The sequence below is a fragment of the Oncorhynchus gorbuscha genome, linkage group LG04, assembly GCF_021184085.1.
Source record: "Oncorhynchus gorbuscha isolate QuinsamMale2020 ecotype Even-year linkage group LG04, OgorEven_v1.0, whole genome shotgun sequence".
Classification (NCBI taxonomy): Eukaryota; Metazoa; Chordata; class Actinopteri; order Salmoniformes; family Salmonidae; genus Oncorhynchus; species Oncorhynchus gorbuscha.
In genome coordinates, this window is record NC_060176.1 from 2353032 (window position 1) to 2375771 (window position 22740).

Below are 22740 nucleotides of genomic sequence, written 5' to 3' on the forward strand. Positions count from 1 at the left end.
GGACACACACATTAAGGGACACACACACACTAAGGGACACACACACTAAGGGACACACACATTAAGGGACACACACACTAAGGGACACACACACTAAGGGACACACACACACTAAGGGGCATACACACACTAAGGGACACACACACACACACACACACTAAGGGACACACACACACTAAGGGGCATACACACACTAAGGGACACACACACACACACACACACTAAGGGACACACACATTAAGGGACACACACACTAAGGGACACACACATTAAGGGACACACACACACACACGCACACTAAGGGACACGCACACTAAGGGACACACACACACTAAGGGACACACACACACACTAAGGGACACACACATTAAGGGACACACACATTAAGGGACACACACACTAAGGGACACACACATTAAGGGACACACACATTAAGGGACACACACATTAAGGGACACACACACATTAAGGGACACACACATTAAGGGACACACACATTAAGGGACACACACACATTAAGGGACACACACATTAAGGGACACACACACTAAGGGACACACACACTAAGGGACACACACATTAAGGGACACACACACTAAGGGACACACACACTAAGGGACACACACACACTAAGGGGCATACACACACTAAGGGACACACACACACACACACACACTAAGGGACACACACACACTAAGGGGCATACACACACTAAGGGACACACACACACACTAAGGGACACACACATTAAGGGACACACACATTAAGGGACACACACACTAAGGGACACACACATTAAGGGACACACACATTAAGGGACACACACATTAAGGGACACACACACATTAAGGGACACACACATTAAGGGACACACACACACTAAGGGACACACACATTAAGGGACACACACATTAAGGGACACACACACTAAGGGACACACACATTAAGGGACACACACATTAAGGGACACACACACATTAAGGGACACACACATTAAGGGACACACACATTAAGGGACACACACACATTAAGGGACACACACATTAAGGGACACACACACTAAGGGACACACACACTAAGGGACACACACATTAAGGGACACACACACTAAGGGACACACACACTAAGGGACACACACACACTAAGGGGCATACACACACTAAGGGACACACACACACACACACTAAGGGACACACACACACTAAGGGGCATACACACACTAAGGGACACACACACACACACACACACTAAGGGACACACACATTAAGGGACACACACACTAAGGGACACACACATTAAGGGACACACACACACGCACACTAAGGGACACGCACACTAAGGGAAACACACACACTAAGGGACACACACATTAAGGGACACACACACTAAGGGACACACACACTAAGGGACACACACATTAAGGGACACACACATTAAGGGACACACACATTAAGGGACACACACACACTAAGGGACACACACATTAAGGGACACACACATTAAGGGACACACACACTTAAGGGACACACACATTAAGGGACACACACACTAAGGGACACACACACTAAGGGACACACACACACACACTAAGGGACACACACACTAAGGGACACACACACACTAAGGGGCATACACACACTAAGGGACACACACACACACACACACACTAAGGGACACACACACACTAAGGGGCATACACACACTAAGGGACACACACACACACTAAGGGACACACACATTAAGGGACACACACATTAAGGGACACACACACTAAGGGACACACACATTAAGGGACACACACATTAAGGGACACACACATTAAGGGACACACACACATTAAGGGACACACACATTAAGGGACACACACATTAAGGGACACACACACATTAAGGGACACACACATTAAGGGACACACACACACTAAGGGACACACACACTAAGGGACACACACATTAAGGGACACACACACTAAGGGACACACACACTAAGGGACACACACACTAAGGGGCATACACACACTAAGGGACACACACACACACACACACACTAAGGGACACACACACACTAAGGGGCATACACACACTAAGGGACACACACACACACTAAGGGACACACACATTAAGGGACACACACATTAAGGGACACACACACTAAGGGACACACACATTAAGGGACACACACATTAAGGGACACACACATTAAGGGACACACACACATTAAGGGACACACACATTAAGGGACACACACATTAAGGGACACACACACATTAAGGGACACACACATTAAGGGACACACACACTAAGGGACACACACACTAAGGGACACACACATTAAGGGACACACACACTAAGGGACACACACACTAAGGGACACACACACACTAAGGGGCATACACACACTAAGGGACACACACACACACACACACACACTAAGGGACACACACACACTAAGGGGCATACACACACTAAGGGACACACACACACACACACACACACTAAGGGACACACACACACTAAGGGGCATACACACACTAAGGGACACACACACACACACACTAAGGGACACACACACACTAAGGGGCATACACACACTAAGGGACACACACACACACACACACACACACACTAAGGGACACACACACTAAGGGACACACACACTAAGGGACACACACACACTAAGGGACACACACACTAAGGGACACACACACACACACACACTAAGGGACACACACACACTAAGGGGCATACACACACTAAGGGACACACACACACACACACACACACACACTAAGGGACACACACACACTAAGGGACACACACACTAAGGGACACACACACACACACACACTAAGGGACACACACACACTAAGGGGCATACACACACTAAGGGACACACACACACACACACACTAAGGGACACACACACACACACACACACTAAGGGACACACACACACTCATGCTGACAGAATACCAGTGTGCTGCAGTTCATTTGTTTAATTATTGGTTCATGAAGTGTAAAGTTAAACATAAGGAGGCCAGTTTGAGCATTTATCTCATTCCAGCCCTGTGTTTTATTGGCAATAGAAACCTCTCCTTTCTCTTTAATAAAGCACAACTGTAAACTATATATAAACTATAAACATACCGACTATTCCAAAACAGCCTTCTTTAACAGCATGTAACTGTTAGACAGATAATATTGTGATTTAAATGTACACATGGCAGAAATAGACACAGTGTTGTTAGGTGTCAGTAGCTGTCTTACCCTCGCAGGCCTTTCCGTCCGGGGTTGGGATGAAACCCATGTCACATTCACAACGGTAGCCTCCAGGAACATTCAGGCAGTTACCGCTCTCACACAGGTTCACGTTATCTGCACACTCATCGCTGTCTGTACCAGAACACATAAACACATCATTACAAACCACTTCACTGAGAATAATAAGCAGGTACTGAGATCTACAGTCAAGTGAAATATTTGAACATGAGTCCGTGTGTGACCCTGTGACCTGAGCAGTAGAATCCGTCCCCAGAGAATCCGTCCTTGCAGTGGCAGCGGTATGATCCCATGGTGTTCAGACAGTCTGCGTTGTTGCTGCACATGTGGGTCCCGTTGGAACACTCATCCAGGTCTGAAACACACACAGATGGTTGATTATTGATGCTTGATAAACCATTCATAACGGGTATAGATAGTATTAGATGTAGCTGGGTTGATAGAACATCTAAAACTGGTACAGATAACTGAATATTGTTGTTTATAACAACAATGGTTTATAACTGGTATTCTGGTAGACGTGTCTAAAATGTTTCAGATACAGTAGTTATACCAAAGTTGGTGGTTATTGGTTACTACAAGTCATAAGTGGTCATAGCTGGTCACAGCTGGTTATAGCTGGGCATAGCTGGTTATAGCTGGTCACAGCTCGTTATAGCTGGTCATAGCTGGTCACAGCTGGTTATAGCTGGTTATAGCTGGTCACAGCTGGTCACAGCTGGTTATAGCTGGTCATAGCTGGTTATAGCTGGTCACAGCTGGTTATAGCTGGTCATAGCTGGTCACAGCTGGTTATAGCTGGTCACAGCTGGTTATAGCTGGTCATAGCTGGTCATAGCGGTTTATAGTTTGTTCCTACCTGTTCCTCCCTGTTCATGGCTGTTCACAGCTGGTTATAGCTGGTCATAGCGGTTTATAGTTTGTTCCTACCTGTTCCTCCCTGTTCATGGCTGTTCACAGCTGGTTATAGCTGGTCATAGCGGTTTATAGTTTGTTCCTACCTGTTCCTCCCTGTTCATGGCTGTTCACAGCTGGTTATAGCTGGTCATAGCGGTTTATAGTTTGTTCCTACCTGTTCCTCCCTGTTCATGGCTGTTCACAGCTGGTTATAGCTGGTCATAGCGGTTTATAGTTTGTTCCTACCTGTTCCTCCCTGTTCATGGCTGTTCACAGCTGGTTATAGCTGGTCATAGGTTTTTCCTACCTGTGCATTTGATCCCGTCTCCAATCCATCCCGGAGCACTGTTCCTCCAGCCGTGTTCATGGCTGTCTGTCACAATTATGGTTATACACTCATTAATATCTACAGAGTTTTATAGGAACTTTGTTTTACAAGTTGTTTGTCCCCTGGTTGACTGATGTGTCTTGTTCACAGCTGGTTATTGTTAGCTTGATGTCAGGTTATTGTTAGGTTGATGTTTGGTTCCTGGTCTGTTCCTGGTTTATCTACTCAGTTCCAGCCCACATCGGCTCTGATGAAATCAATGAGGAAATGAGAGAAATATACTGCTGCTACAGAACCAGAAAATAACCCTATCACTCAACTGCTCTCTATCTCACTCTCTTTTCCCTCTCATTCTCTCTCTCTTTTTCCTTCTGATTCAGTCTCTCTGGTCTGGTTTAGTCCCTCTGGTCTGGTTCAGTCTTTGGTCTAGTTCAGTCTCTCTCTGGTCTGGTTCATCTTTGGTCTAGTTCAGCTCTCTCTGGTCTGGTCTGGTTCAGTCTGCCTATCTGGTCTGGTCTGGTTCGGTATCTCTCTCTGGTCTGGTCTGGTTTGGTCTCTCACACTGGTCTGGTTCATCTCTACAGAGGTCTGGTCTGGTTCAGTCTCTCTCTTGGTCTGGTTCAGTCTGTTTGGTCTGGTTGACTCTCTCTCTGTCTGGTCTGGTTTGGTCTATTCTCTGGTCTGGTCTGGTTAGTTGGTCTGGTTCATCTTTGGTCTGGTCTGGTTCAGTCTCTCTCTCTGGTCTGGTCTGGTTCAGTCTCTGATGTCTCTCTCTGGTCTGGTCTGGTTCAGTCTCTCTCTGGTCTGGTCTGGTTCAGTCTCTCTCTGGTCTGGTTCAGTCTCTCTCTCTGGTCTGGTTCCTGTCTCTCTCTCTGGTCTGGTCTGGTTTGGTCTCTCTCTCTGGTCTGAAAATCAATGGTTCAGTCTCTCTACTGGTCTGGTTCAGTCTCAGAAAATAACCCTATCTGGTCTGGTTCAGTCTCTCTCTCTGGTCTGGTCTGGTTCAGTCTCTCTCTCTGGTCTGGTCTGGTTCAGTCTCTCTGGTCTGGTTTTCAGTCTCTCTGGTCTGGTCTGGTCTGGTTCAGTCTCTCTCTCTGGTCTGGTCTGGTTCAGTCTTTGGTCTGGTTCAGGCCTCTCTCTCTGTCTGGTCTGGTTCAGTCTCTCTCTGGTCTGGTCTGGTTCAGTCTCTCTCTCTGGTCTGGTTCAGTCTCTGGTCTGGTTCAGTCTCTCTCTCTGGTCTGGTCTGGTTCAGTCTCTCTCTCTGGTCTGGTCTGGTTCAGTCTCTCTCTCTGGTCTGGTTCAGTCTCTCTCTCTGGTCTGGTTCGGTCTCTCTCTCTGGTCTGGTCTGGTTTGGTCTCTCTCTCTGGTCTGGTCTGGTTCAGTCTCTCTCTCTGGTCTGGTTCAGTCTCTCTCTCTGGTCTGGTCTGGTTCAGTCTCTCTCTCTGGTCTGGTCTGGTTCAGTCTCTCTCTCTGGTCTGGTCTGGTTCAGTCTCTCTCTCTGGTCTGGTCTGGTTCAGTCTCTCTCTCTGGTCTGGTTCAGTCTCTCTCTCTGGTCTGGTTCGGTCTCTCTCTCTGGTCTGGTCTGGTTTGGTCTCTCTCTCTGGTCTGGTCTGGTTCAGTCTCTCTCTCTGGTCTGGTTCAGTCTCTCTCTCTGGTCTGGTCTGGTTCAGTCTCTCTCTCTGGTCTGGTCTGGTTCAGTCTCTCTCTCTGGTCTGGTCTGGTTCAGTCTCTCTCTCTGGTCTGGTCTGGTTCAGTCTCTCTCTCTGGTCTGGTCTGGTTCAGTCTCTCTCTCTGGTCTGGTCTGGTTCAGTCTCTCTCTCTGGTCTGGTTCAGGCCTCTCTCTCTTGTCTGGTCTGGTTCAGTCTCTCTCTCTGGTCTGGTCTGGTTCAGTCTCTCTCTCTGGTCTGGTTCAGTCTCTCTCTCTGGTCTGGTTCAGTCTCTCTCTCTGGTCTGGTCTGGTTCAGTCTCTCTCTCTGGTCTGGTCTGGTTCAGTCTCTCTCTCTGGTCTGGTCTGGTTCAGTCTCTCTCTCTGGTCTGGTCTGGTTCAGTCTCTCTCTCTGGTCTGGTTCAGTCACTCTCACTGGTCTCGTTTGGTTCAGTCTCTCTCTCTTGTCTGGTCTGGTCCAGTCCTTATGGTCTGCATGTCCAGGCCTCTCTACCACTCAGACTTTCACTGGAGCATTTAACCTCCATCACAGACATTCAGACCTACTGCCCATCAACAAACACAACTTCCACTGGAGCTGTGTCAGTTAGATAGTGTGTGTGTGTGTGTGTGTGTGTGTGCGTGCGTGCGTGCGTGCGTGCGTGCGCGCGTGTGTGCATTTGTCCTATTTCATACATGTACAAGTGTGTATTCATTTGCATGTGTGAGTTGGAAATGTGTTATTTGCATATCCCAACTATCCCATAGACACCCTCGGAGAAGGGGTCACAGCCAGGGTCTGCCATGATCAACGGAGACCATGGATCAATTAGGGTTAAGGGCCTTGCTCAGGGGCACAGTGACAGGTTTTCCACCTTGTCGGCCTTTGTGTGCGTGTTTTTGTACCAGAAGTCATTTTAAACGTTAATGGATGGCATGTTTCTTGTCCAGATGTCAGTTTGGAAAGTAAAAGGATTCGTATATACCCCATGGTTATAGCGTGCCTGGGCTTAACTCTACTAATAAACATAAACTCCTTTCATTACAAACCCATTACAATTACATTACCAAGCATTACAAATACATCTCCTTCTCTCAAGATGGATTATTGCTCAGATTATTAGCCATAATTATCCAATACCTCTCCATGTTAAAACAGAGCAGGGCATCCAGAAATGAGAAGGATTAATGAGAGCAGTTAAACTCTCTTTACCTGGTAAAAACAAAGCTTTTACCTCCATTTGTCCTACATGGTTTATCTGCTGGTCAACCACATGGACTAGTAGTAGTGTGAGCAGTGTATCAGACACCACGCAGTCACACGTAGAACTCCAAACTCCAGGGGCTGTGATTCACTTTCACAACCACACAGATTCATTCTGAACATCACCCACACAGCCTCTATAACGCAGAGATTGGTCAGACATTGGTCGTATTCCAAGCCGACGATATGGTTGTGTGCCATGTCAGTGACTGTGCAGTCGGGCATCAGACTTCTACATCATGTGATGTGGTTCGCTGATATGTTAAATACCTATCCAGGCGCTGTGAGATTTGGCAGGGGTCTGCAAAGTAGTCTGCCTGGAACAACTCTTTATCTAGGTCACAGAGAGAAACTGCCTCTATAACGTAGACAGAGATTTGACTAAAAACAAGCATCTGGAAAACTCTGAACCTCACAATACTTGGCCCACAGCCCAGTCCTGTTCAGAGCCCCAGCAAGATCCCAGATCTCTCTCGCTTTGCTTTCCCTCTCTCTCTCCATCTCTTTCTACTTCATCAAGGCTGTAATCAAGTCATTTATCCATTGAGTATTTTCAATTAAAGAAAAGTACTTATTGGTTTACAGTCTCCCTGGGGAGATGGTATATATTCCCCTTGTATACGAACTGTATACACTGTATACTAACTGTACATTCCCCTTGTATACTAACTGTATATTCCCCCTGTATACTAACTGTATATCCCCCCTGTATACTAACTGTATATTCCCCTGTATACTAACTGTACATTCCCCCTGTATACTAACTGTACATTCCCCCTGTATACTAACTGTATATTCCCCCTGTATACTAACTGTACATTCCCCCTGTATACTAACTGTATACTAACTGTATATTCCCCCTGTATACTAACTGTATACTAACTGTATATTCCCCCTGTATACTAACTGTATACTAACTGTATATTCCCCCTGTATACTAACTGTACATTCCCCCTGTATACTAACTGTATATTCCCCCTGTATACTAACTGTACATTCCCCCTGTATACTAACTGTACATTCCCCCTGTATACTAACTGTATACTAACTGTATATTCCCCCTGTATACTAACTGTATACTAACTGTACATTCCCCCTGTATACTAACTGTACATTCCCCCTGTATACTAACTGTATATTCCCCCTGTACACTAACTGTACATTCCCCTGTATACTAACTGTACATTCCCCCTGTATACTAATTGTATATTCCCCCTGTACACTAACTGTACATTCCCCTGTATACTAACTGTACATTCCCCCTGTATACTAACTGTATACTAACTGTATATTCCCCCTGTATACTAACTGTATACTAACTGTATATTCCCCCTGTATACTAACTGTATACTAACTGTATACTAACTGTACATTCCCCCGGTATACTAACTGTATACTAACTGTACATTCCCCCAGTATACTAACTGTATATTCCCCCTGTATACTAACTGTACATTCCCCCTGTATACTAACTGTATACTAACTGTATATTCCCCCTGTATACTAACTGTATACTAACTGTATATTCCCCCTGTATACTAACTGTATACTAACTGTATATTCCCCCTGTATACTAACTGTATACTAACTGTATACTAACTGTACATTCCTCCTGTATACTAACTGTATACTAACTGTATATTCCCCCTGTATACTAACTCTATACTAACTGTACATTCCCCCTGTATACTAACTGTATACTAACTGTACATTCCCCCTGTATACTAACTGTACATTCCCCCTGTATACTAACTGTACATTCCCCCTGTATACTAACTGTATATTCCCCCTGTATACTAACTGTACATTCCCCCTGTATACTAACTGTATATCCCCCTGTATACTAACTGTATATTCCCCCTGTATACTAACTGTATACTAACTGTTTATCCCCCTGTATACTAACTGTACATTCCCCCTGTATACTGACTGTACATTCCCCCTGTATACTAACTGTATATCCCCTTGTATACTAACTGTATATTCCCCCTGTATACTAACTGTATACTAACTGTTTATCCCCCTGTATACTAACTGTACATTCCCCCTGTATACTAACTGTATACTAACTGTATATTCCCCCTGTATACTAACTGTATACTAACTGTACATTCCCCCTGTATACTAACTGTATACTAACTGTATATTCCCCCTGTATACTAACTGTATACTAACTGTACATTCCCCCTGTATACTAACTGTATACTAACTGTACCTTCCCCCTGTATACTAACTGTATACTAACTGTTTATCCCCCTGTATACTAACTGTACATTCCTCCTGTATACTAACTGTATACTAACTGTATATTCCTCCTGTATACTAACTGTATACTAACTGTATATTCCCCCTGTATACTAACTGTATACTAACTGTACATTCCCCCTGTATACTAACTGTATACTAAGGTGGTGACAGCAGAGAGATGTGATTATAAGAGCTCCACTAGACTACAGATCTTTGAAGCCAGAGAGAGTAGTAAGCACACACATGTAAAACACTGACACTCTACACGCCAGGAATGTGGAAAATCCTGCAGTTAAAAATGTGAGATTTGTTTCATACTGTTGAATTTCAGGCTATAGCCTTTGGGCCAGTCGGGCTCACTTGGGGTGACGCACACACGCACACACACACGCACGCGCACATATGCACGTGCACGCACACACGCACACGCGCACACGCACACACGCGCACACGCACACACACACACACACACACACACACACACACACACACACACACACACACACACACACACACACACACACACACACACACACACACACAAACACACTGCCTTCATGTGCTAAGCAGTGCGGAATAGAGCAGAGAAATGATTCCTCTGGGACCACTGTTAGCAGCTGGCTCCAATGGCTCACATCTCTCTCTCTCTCTCTCTCTCTCTCTCTCTCTCTCTCTCTCTCTCTCTCTCTCTCTCTCTCTCTCTCTCTCTCTCTCTCTCTCTCTCTCTCTCTCTCTCTCTCTCTCTCTCTCTCTCTCTCTCTCTCAAATCACAACCTATTCCCTGTGTAGTGCACTACTTTTCATCAGTGCCTTGTGTAGTGAAGTGCACTGCAAGAGGAATAGGGTGCCATTAGAGACTAAGCTACCAGTATAGCCAGAATGCCTGTCAGGTTTACATAACATGTAGTTGAGAACCCTGTCTGAGAGAAATTACAGAACACTTCCATCACATTCCAAAGAGATGAATTCCAAACCTGTGAATCAGAGACGGCTGTTCGGCAATTCCAACCTTCTCAAAACAAGGAAAATAGGAACATGTGTGTGTGTGTGTGTGTTCGGGTCTCCTCAGGGACTGAGGTTAAGACAGATCTGTTTGTTTGTGTATGAGGGGAAACAATGAGAGCATGGTGACTCATACAGACATCACTGCACTATCCCAGAGAGACAGGAGACAGAGCGCTAGCTGGGGCCATACTCACGTTGGTCTCACACACACACACACACACACACACACACACACACACACACACACACACACACACACACACACACACACACACACACACACACACACACACACACACACACACACACACACACACACACACACACACACACACACACACACACACACACACACACACACACAGCATTTGGGCCCTTTGGAGCGCAGCTATAGACCATAGAATCAACATCTGGGAGTGGAGAGGGCCAGCTAACACAGCCTGGGAGTCAACAATAACATCCAGGCCTGCATTTGTGTGTGTGTGTATGTGTGTGTGTGTCCACCATATATTGTCAGCTAGCTAAAGTACTGTATACATCTTTCCATTGATCTGCTGGTTTGGTTCTCTTTTCCTCTGTCTCTATCCTGCTCTCAGCTCTCTTATTTCTCCTGCTATCTCTCCTCTCCTCACTCCTCCAGTTTATCTCTCCTCTCCTTCCTCCTCCAGTTGACCTCTCCTCCCCCTCCTCAAGCCAACCCCCCTCTCTCCTCCAGTCTACCTCTCCTCTCCTCCAGTCAACCTCTCCTCCCCTCTCCTCCAGTCGACCTCTCCTCTCCTCTCCTCCTCCAGTCAACCTCTCCTCCCCTCTCCTCCAGTCGACCTCTCCTCTCCTCTCCTCCTCCAGTCTACCTCTCCTCCGCCCTCCTCAAGTCAACCTCTCCCCCCTCTCCTCTCCTCCAGTCTACCTCTCCTCTCCTCTAGTCTACCTCTCCTCTCCTCTAGTCTACCTCTCCTCTCCTCTAGTCTACCTCTCCTCTCCTCTAGTCTACCTCTCCTCTCCTCTAGTCTACCTCTCCTCTCCTCTAGTCTACCTCTCCTCTCCTCTAGTCTACCTCTCCTCTCCTCCAGTCTACCTCTCCTCTCCTCTAGTCTACCTCTCCTCTAGTCTACCTCTCCTCTCCTCTCCTCCAGTCTACCTCTCCTCTCCTCTAGTCTACCTCTCCTCTCCTCTAGTCTACCTCTCCTCTCCTCTCCTCTAGTCTACCTCTCCTCTCCTCTAGTCTACCTCTCCTCTCCTCTAGTCTACCTCTCCTCTCCTCTAGTCTACCTCTCCTCTCCTCTAGTCTACCTCTCCCGCCCTCCTCTAGTCTACCTCTCCTCTCCTCTAGTCTACCTCTCCTCTCCTCTAGTCTACCTCTCCTCTCCTCCAGTCTACCTCTCCTCTCCTCTAGTCTACCTCTCTACCTCTCCTCTAGTCTACCTCTCCTCTCCTCTAGTCTACCTCTCCTCTCCTCCAGTCTACCTCTCCTCCGCCCTCCTCAAGTCAACCTCTCCCTCCTCTCCTCTCCTCTCCTCTACCTCTCCTCTCTAGTCTACCTCTCCTCTCCTCCAGTCTACCTCTCCTCCTCCTCCTCAGTCTACCTCTCCCCCTCTCCTCTCCTCTAGTCTACCTCTCCTCCTCTAGTCTACCTCTCCTCTCCTCTAGTCTACCTCTCCTCTCTCTCTAGTCTACCTCTCCTCTCCTCTAGTCTACCTCTCCTCTCCTCCAGTCTACCTCTCCTCTCCTCTAGTCTACCTCTCCTCTCCTCTAGTCTACCTCTCCTCTCCTCTAGTCTACCTCTCCTCTCCTCCAGTCTACCTCTCCTCTCCTCTAGTCTACCTCTCCTCTCCTCTAGTCTACCTCTCCTCTCCTCTAGTCTACCTCTCCTCTCCTCTAGTCTACCTCTCCTCTCCTCTAGTCTACCTCTCCTCTCCTCTAGTCTACCTCTCCTCTCCTCCAGTCTACCTCTCCTCTCCTCCAGTCTACCTCTCCTCTCCTCTAGTCTACCTCTCCTCTCCTCTAGTCTACCTCTCCTCTCCTCTAGTCTACCTCTCCTCTCCTCCAGTCTACCTCTCCTCCGCCCTCCTCAAGTCAACCTCTCCCCCCTCTCCTCTCCTCTAGTCTACCTCTCCTCTCCTCTAGTCTACCTCTCCTCTCCTCTAGTCTACCTCTCCTCTCCTCCAGTCTACCTCCTCTCCTCTCCTCTAGTCTACCTCTCCTCTCCTCTAGTCTACCTCTCCTCTCCTCTAGTCTACCTCTCCCTCTCCTCCAGTCTACCTCTCCTCTCCTCTAGTCTACCTCTCCTCTCCTCTCCTCTCCTCTCCTCTCCTCTAGTCTACCTCTCCTCTCCTCTAGTCTACCTCTCCTCTCCTCTAGTCTACCTCTCCTCTCCTCTAGTCTACCTCTCCTCTCCTCTAGTCTACCTCTCCTCTCCTCTAGTCTACCTCTCCTCTCCTCTAGTCTACCTCTCCTCCTCTAGTCTACCTCTCCTCTCCTCCGGTCAATCTCTCCTCCTCCAGTCTACCTCTCCTCTCCTCCAGTCTACTTTTCCTCTCCTCCTCCAGTCTCTCTCTCCTCTCCCTCCTCTAGTCTACCCTCTCCCCCTCTCCTCTCCTCTAGTCTACCTCTCCTCTCCTCTAGTCTACCTCTCCTCTCCTCTAGTCTACCTCTCCTCTCCTCTAGTCTACCTCTCCTCCTCTAGTCTACCTCTCCTCTCCTCTAGTCTACCTCTCCTCTCCTCTAGTCTACCTCTCCTCTCCTCTAGTCTACCTCTCCTCTCCTCTAGTCTACCTCTCCTCTCCTCTACCTCTCCTCTACTCTCTACCTCTCCTCTAGTCTACCTCTCCTCTCCTCCAGTCTACCTCTCCTCTCCTCTAGTCTACCTCTCCTCTCCTCCAGTCTACCTCTCCTCTCCTCTAGTCTACCTCTCCTCTCCTCTAGTCTACCTCTCCTCTCCTCTAGTCTACCTCTCCTCTCCTCTCCTCTCCTCTCCTAGTCTACCTCTCCTCTCCTCTAGTCTACCTCTCCTCTCCTCTAGTCTACCTCTCCTCTCCTCCAGTCTACCTCTCCTCTCTAGTCTACCTCTCCTCTCCTCTAGTCTACCTCTCCTCTCCTCTAGTCTACCTCTCCTCTCCTCTAGTCTACCTCTCCTCTCCTCTAGTCTACCTCTCCTCTCCTCTAGTCTACCTCTCCTCTAGTCTACCTCTCCTCTCCTCTAGTCTACCTCTCCTCTCCTCTAGTCTACCTCTCCTCTCCTCTAGTCTACCTCTACCTCTCCTCTCCTCCAGTCTACCTCTCCTCCTCCTCTAGTCTACCTCTCCTCTCCTCTCTCCTCTACCTCTCCTCTCCTCTAGTCTACCTCTCCTCTCCTCTCCTCTCCTCTCCTCCAGTCTACTTTTCTCTCCTCCTCTAGTCTACCTCTCCTCCTCTAGTCTACCTCTCCCCTCCTCTCCTCTCCTCTACCTCTCCTCTCCTCTAGTCTACCTCTCCTCTCCTCCAGTCTACCTCTCCTCTCCTCTAGTCTACCTCTCCTCTCCTCTAGTCTACCTCTCCTCCTCTAGTCTACCTCTCCTCTCCTCTACCTCTAGTCTACCTCTCCTCTCCTCTAGTCTACCTCTCCTCTCCTCTAGTCTACCTCTCTCTCCTCCCTCTAGTCTACCTCTCCTCTAGTCTCTCCCTCTAGTCTACCTCTCCTCTCCTCTAGTCTACCTCTCCTCTCCTCTAGTCTACCTCTCCTCTCCTCCAGTCTACCTCTCCTCTCCTCTAGTCTACCTCTCCTCTCCTCCAGTCTACCTCTCCTCTCCTCTCAGTCTACCTCTCCTCTCCTCTAGTCTACCTCTCCTCTCCTCTCCAACCTCTCCTCCTCTAGTCTCTCTCTCCTCTAGTCTACCTCTCCTCTCCTCTCTACCTCTCCTCTCCTCTAGTCTACCTCTCCTCTCCTCTAGTCTACCTCTCCTCTCCTCTAGTCTACCTCTCCTCTCCTCCAGTCTACCTCTCTCCTCCTCCAGTCTACCTCTCCTCTCCTCTACCTCTCCTCTCCTCTAGTCTACCTCTCCTCCTCCAGTCTACCTCCTCTCCTCTAGTCTACCTCTCTCTCCTCTCTCCTCTCCTCTAGTCTACCTCTCCTCTCCTCCAGTCTACCTCTCCTCTCCTCTAGTCTACCTCTCCTCCTCTACCTCTCCTCTCCTCCAGTCTACTTTCTCCTCTCCTCCAGTCTACCTCTCCTCTCCTCCAGTCTACCTCTCCTCTCCTCTAGTCTACCCTCTCCTCTCCTCCTCTCTCTCTCCTCCAGTCTACCTCTCCTCTCCTCCAGTCTACCTCTCCTCTCCTCTAGTCTACCTCTCCTCTCCTCTAGTCTACCTCTCCTCTCCTCCAGTCTACCTCTCCTCTCCTCTAGTCTACCTCTCCTCTCCTCCAGTCTACCTCTCCTCTCCTCCAGTCTACCTCTCCTCTCCTCCAGTCTACCTCTCCTCTCCTCCAGTCTACCTCTCCTCTCCTCCAGTCTACCTCTCCTCTCCTCCAGTCTACCTTTCCTCTCCTCAGTCTCCAGTCTCCTCTCTCCTCTAGTCTCCTCTCCTCCCTCCAGTCTACCTCTCCCTAGTCTACCTCTCCTCTCCTCCAGTCTACTCTCCTCTCCTCCTCTACCTCTCCTCTCCTCCGTCTACCTCTCCTCTCCTCCTACTCTCCTCCTCTCTAGTCTACCTCTCCTCTCCTCTAGTCTCCTCTCCTCTCCTCTCCTCTCCTCTAGTCTACCTCTCCTCTCCTCTCCTCTAGTCTACCTCTCCTCTCCTCTAGTCTACCTCTCCTCTCCTCTAGTCTACCTCTCCTCTCCTCTAGTCTACCTCTCCTCTCCTCTAGTCTACCTCTCCTCTCTCCTCCTCTAGTCTACCTCTCCTCTCCTCTAGTCTCCCTCTCCTCTCCTCTAGTCTACCTCTCCTCTCCTCTAGTCTACCTCTCCTCTCCTCCAGTCTACCTCTCCTCTCCTCCAGTCTACCTCTCCTCCTCCAGTCTACCTCTCCTCTCCTCTAGTCTACCTCTCCTCTCCTCTAGTCTACCTCTCCTCCTCCAGTCTACCTCTCCTCTCCTCCAGTCTACCTCTCCTCCTCCAGTCTACCTCTCCTCCGCCCTCCTCAAGTCAACCTCTCCTCTAGTCTACCTCTCCTCCTCCAGTCTACCTCTCCTCTCCTCCAGTCTACCTCCTCCTCTAGTCTCTCCTCTCCTCTAGTCTACCTCTCCTCTCCTCTAGTCTACCTCTCCTCCCCTAGTCTACCTCTGTCTCTCCTCTAGTCTACCTCTCCTCTCCTCTCTACCTCTCCTCTCCTCTAGTCTCCTCTCCTCTCCTCCAGTCTACTTCTCCTCTCCTCCAGTCTACCTCTCCTCTCCTCTACTCCTCTCCTCCAGTCTACCTCTCCTCTCCTCCAGTCTACCTCTCCTCTCCTCTAGTCTACCTCTCCTCTCCTCTAGTCTACCTCTCCTCTCCTCCAGTCTACTCCTCTCCTCCAGTCTACCTCTCCTCTCCTCTAGTCTACCTCTCCTCTCCTCTAGTCTACCTCTCCTCTCCTCTAGTCTACCTCTCCTCTCCTCTAGTCTACCTCTCCTCCTCTAGTCTACCTCTCCTCTCCTCCAGTCTACTTTTCTACCTCTCCTCTCCTCTAGTCTACCTCTCCTCTCCTCTAGTCTACCTCTCCTCTCCTCCGGTCAACCTCTCCTCTCCTCCAGTCTACTTCTCCTCTCCTGTCTGTATGTCCGTCCGTCCGTCCGTCCGCCCGTCCGTCCGTCCGTGTGTGTGTGTGTGTACCTGTGCAGCCGGTGGTTCCCTTGCGTACGGAGTAGCCCTTGTCACAATGGCAGATGAAGGATCCCTTGCTGTTCTCACAATTCCCACTCAGACAGATGTTAGGGTTCAGCTCACACTCATCCACATCTAGAGAGAGAGAGAGAGAGAGAGAGAGAGAGAGAGAGAGAGAGAGAGAGAGAGAGAGAGCGAGAGAGATAGTGAGTGAGACAGAGAGATAGTGAGTGAGACAGAGAGATAGTGAGAGAGACAGAGAGAGAGAGAGAGAGAGAGAGAGAGAGAGAGAGAGAGAGAGAGAGAGAGAGAGAGAGAGAGAGAGAGAGAGAGAGAGAGAGAGAGAGAGACAGAGAGAGAGAGATAGTGAGAGAGAGACAGAGAGAGAGAGATAGTGAGAGAGACAGAGAGAGAGAGATAGTGAGAGAGACAGAGAGAGAGAGAGAGAGAGAGAGAGAGAGAGAGAGAGAGAGAGAGAGAGAGAGAGATAGTGAGAGAGACAGAGAGAGAGAGAGAGAGAGAGAGAGAGAGAGAGAGACAGAGAGATAGTGAGAGATGATCAGTGAAAAGAGAGGTAGAAGCACAAGACCTGGACCATGAAACATCCAATAGAAGATAGGACATATCCACTCAGTGTTTATTGTCCCATGTTTCTAACAGCCAGTGATGAGTGTGTAACGGATGTGAAATGGCTAGATAGTTATCGGTGGTGGGCGCTAATAGCGTTTCAATCGGTGACGTCAATAGTAGTGGTTCCCCTTGCTCTGCAAGGGCCACGGCTTTTGTGGAGCGATGGTTAACGATGCTTCGTGGGTGTCAGTTGTTGATGTGTGCAGAGGGTCCCTGGTTTGAGCCCGGGTCGGGGCGAGGGACGGACTAAAGTTATACTGTTACAAGTGCATCACTACTTGTATAACTACTTGTGTTACTAGCTATACTACAGATCTCCCTGAGACAGCACGGAGTGGGCAGACAAGTCCTTTCTCCTCAAACACACTTTCAGACCTAAAAATAAAACCTTCAGAAAGAGGCTTTATCTGACCAAAAAAGGACCCCTGCACTGCCCTGCACTGTGTGTAGACTTTAAGTGTGTGTGTGTTTACACTCAGTGAGAGCCCTACTCTAACATTAGTCTTGTCATATTCTTCATATGTTACTCAGTAAAAATCAGACGTCTGAATGCCAAGCATTCCTACCTCATCTGTCTGACACACAAAGGCATATTATTTTCATGCGTCATCTTGGACAACCTTTATGCTAATATTATATTGTCAGGATAAATCAATAGAAATGTTGTTGTAAAAAGAGAAATATCAGATTTATTGTGTTGCTGCCTGTTCCCCTGTGTGTCTGGAGGAACAGAGAACACTGGACATGTAAATGACAACTAACATTAATACTGAATACATGTCTCACCATTCAAAACTAACACTAATACTGAATACATGTCTCACCGTTCAAAGCTAACAACAATACTGAATACATGTCTCACCATTCAAAACTAACACTAATACATGTCTCACCATTCAAAACTATAACACTAATACATGTCTCACCATTCAAAACTAACACTAATACATGTCTCACCATTCAAAACTAACACTAATACATGTCTCACCATTCAAAACTAACACTAATACATGTCTCACCATTCAAAACTAACACTAATACATGTCTCACCATTCAAAACTAACACTAATACATGTCTCACCATTCAAAACTAACACTAATACTGTACATGTCTCACCATTCAAAACTAACACTAATACATGTCTCACCATTCAAAACTAACACTAATACATGTCTCACCATTCAAAACTAACACTAATACATGTCTCACCATTCAAAACTAACACTAATACATGTCTCACCATTCAAAACTAACACTAATACATGTCTCACCATTCAAAACTAACACTAATACATGTCTCACCATTCAAAACTAACACTAATACATGTCTCACCATTCAAAACTAACACTAATACATGTCTCACCATTCAAAACTAACACTAATACATGTCTCACCATTCAAAACTAACACTAATACTGAATACATGTCTCACCATTCAAAACTAACACTAATACTGAATACATGTCTCACCATTCAAAACTAACACTAATACTGAATACATGTCTCACCATTCAAAACTAACACTAATACTGAATACATGTCTCACCATTCAAAACTAACACTAATACATGTCTCACCATTCAAAACTAACACTAATACATGTCTCACCATTCAAAACTAACACTAATACATGTCTCACCATTCAAAACTAACACTAATACATGTCTCACCATTCAAAACTAACACTAATACATGTCTCACCATTCAAAACTAACACTAATACATGTCTCACCATTCAAAACTAACACTAATACATGTCTCACCATTCAAAACTAACACTAATACTGAATGTCTCACCATTCAAAACTAACACTACTGATACATGTCTCACCATTCAAAACTAACACTAATACATGTCTCACCATTCAAAACTAACACTAATACATGTCTCACCATTCAAAACTAACACTAATACATGTCTCACCATTCAAAACTAACACTAATACATGTCTCACCATTCAAAACTAACACTAATACAATACATGTCTCACCATTCAAAACTAACACTAATACATGTCTCACCATTCAAAACTAACACTAATACATGTCTCACCATTCAAAACTAACACTAATACATGTCTCACCATTCAAAACTAACACTAATACATGTCTCACCATTCAAAACTAACACTAATACTGATGTCTCACCATTCAAAACTAACACTAATACATGTCTCACCATTCAAAACTAACACTAATACTGTCTCACCATTCAAAACTAACACTAATACATGTCTCACCATTCAAAACTAACACTAATACTGAATACATGTCTCACCATTCAAAACTAACACTAATACATGTCTCACCATTCAAAACTAAACTAATAACAATACTGAATACATGTCTCACCATTCAAAACTAACACAATACTGAATACATGTCTCACCATTCAAAACTAACACTAATACATGTCTCACCATTCAAAACTAACACTAATACATGTCTCACCATTCAAAACTAACACTAATACATGTCTCACCATTCAAAACTAACACTAATACATGTCTCACCATTCAAAACTAACAATACTAATACATGTCTCACCATTCAAAACTAACACTAATACATGTCTCACCATTCAAAACTAACACTAATACATGTCTCACCATTCAAAACTAACACTACTGAATACATGTCTCACCATTCAAAACAACACTAATACATGTCTCACCATTCAAAACTAATAACAATACTGAATACATGTCTCACCATTCAAAACTAACACTAATACATGTCTCACCATTCAAAACTAACACTAATACATGTCTCACCATTCAAAACTAATAACAATACTGAATACATGTCTCACCATTCAAAACTAATAACAATACTGAATACATGTCTCACCATTCAAAACTAATAACAATACTGAATACATGTCTCACCATTCAAAACTAACACTAATACATGTCTCACCATTCAAAACTAACACTAATACATGTCTCACCATTCAAAACTAACACTAATACATGTCTCACCATTCAAAACTAACACTAATACATGTCTCACCATTCAAAACTAACACTAATACATGTCTCACCATTCAAAACTAATAACAATACTGAATACATGTCTCACCATTCAAAACTAACACTAATACATGTCTCACCATTCAAAACTAATAACAATACTGAATACATGTCTCACCATTCAAAACTAATAACAATACTGAATACATGTCTCACCATTCAAAACTAACAACTAATACTGAATAATATGTTTCACCATTCAAAAGTCTAACACTAATACAATACTGAATAACTAACCTGGCGTACAAGCGCATGTCACCAAACTTCAAAACTAATTACATGTCTAATTCAAAACTAACACTGAATACATGTCTCACCATTCAAAACTAACACTAATACTGTCTCAATTCAAAACATGTCTCACCATTCAAAACTAACACTAATACATGTCTCACCATTCAAAACTAACACGTCTCACCATTCAAAACTAACACTAATACATGTCTCACCATTCAAAACTAACACGTCTCACCATTCAAAACTAACACTAATACATGTCTCACCATTCAAAACTAACACTCTCAATTCAAAACTAATACTAATACATGTCTCACCATTCAAAACTAACACTAATACATGTCTCACCATTCAAAACTAACACTAATACATGAATCACATTCAAAACTAACAATACGTCTCACCATTCAAAACTAACAATAATACATGTCTCACCATTCAAAACTAACACGTCTCACCATTCAAAACTAACACTAATGCATGTCTCACCGTTCAAAACTAACACTAATACTGAATACATGTCTCACCATTCAAAACTAACACGTCTCACCATTCAAAACTAACACTAATACATGTCTCACCATTCAAAACTAACACTAATACATGTCTCACCATTCAAAACTAATAACAATACTGAATACATGTCTCACCATTCAAAACTAACACTAATACTGAATACATGTCTCACCATTCAAAACTAACACTAATACTGAATACATGTCTCACCATTCAAAACTAACACTAATACATGTCTCACCATTCAAAACTAACACTAATACATGTCTCACCATTCAAAACTAACACTAATACTGAATGTGTCTCACCATTCAAAACTAACACTAATACATGTCTCACCATTCAAAACTAACACTAATACATGTCTCACCATTCAAAACTAACACTAATACATGTCTCACCATTCAAAACTAACACTAATACATGTCTCACCATTCAAAACTAACAACAATACTGAATACATGTCTCACCATTCAAAACTAACACTAATACATGTCTCACTTTCAAAACTAACACTACTGAATACATGTCTCACCATTCAAAACTAACACTAATACATGTCTCACCATTCAAAACTAACACTAATACATGTCTCACCATTCAAAACTAACACTAATACATGTCTGTAATAATACAATACTGACATGTCTCACCATTCAAAACTAACACTAATACATGTCTCACCATTCAAAACTAACACTAATACATGTCTCACCAAAAACTAACACTAATACTGAATACATGTCTCACCATTCAAAACTAACAACAATACTGAATACATGTCTCACCATTCAAAACTAACACTAATACATGTCTCAAAACCATTCAAAACTAACACTAATACATGTCTCACCATTCAAAACTAACACTAATACATGTCTCACCATTCAAAACTAACAATACTGAATACATGTCTCACCATTCAAAACTAACACTAATACATGTCTCACCATTCAAAACTAAGGACAATAACACTAATACATGTCTCACCATTCAAAACTAACACTAATACATGTCTCACCATTCAAAACTAACACTAATACATGTCTCACCATTCAAAACTAACACTAATACATGTCTCACCATTCAAAACTAACACTAATACATGTCTCACCATTCAAAACTAACACTAATACATGTCTCACCATTCAAAACTAACACTAATACATGTCTCACCATTCAAAACTAACACTAATACATGTCTCACCATTCAAAACTAACACTAATACATGTCTCACCATTCAAAACTAACACTAATACATGTCTCACCATTCAAAACTAACACTAATACATGTCTCACCATTCAAAACTAACAATACTGAATACATGTCTCACCATTCAAAACTAAGGCTGACAGACACTCTTAACACTGAATACATGTCTCACCATTCAAAACTAACACTAATACTGAATACATGTCTCACCATTCAAAACTAACACTAATTCAAAACTAATAATACATGTCTCACCATTCAAAACTAACACTAATACATGTCTCACCATTCAAAACTAACACAATACTAATACATGTCTCACCATTCAAAACTAACACTGAATACATGTCTCACCATTCAAAACTAACACTAATACATGTCTCACCATTCAAAACTAACACTAATACTGAATACATGTCTCACCATTCAAAACTAACACTAATACATGTCTCACCATTCAAAACTAACACTAATACATGTCTCACCATTCAAAACTAACACTAATACATGTCTCACCATTCAAAACTAACACTAATACATGTCTCACCATTCAAAACTAACACTAATACATGTCTCACCATTCAAAACTAATAACATACTGTCAAAAACAAACACTAATACATGTCTCATTCAAAACTAATAACAATACTGAATACATGTCTCACCATTCAAAAC

General features: G+C 44.8%; 1 protein-coding gene across 1 annotated transcript in view; it reads right to left on the minus strand.

Annotated features, from left to right (window-relative positions):
• Positions 1–22740, minus strand: part of fbn1 (fibrillin 1) — a 191314-nt gene that overhangs the window by 81055 nt on the left and 87519 nt on the right. Inside the window, 4 exon segments of the mRNA XM_046345486.1 lie at positions 3267–3392; positions 3511–3633; positions 4483–4581; positions 16444–16569. Of these exon segments, the coding sequence (XP_046201442.1) occupies positions 3267–3392; positions 3511–3633; positions 4483–4581; positions 16444–16569 (474 nt within the window).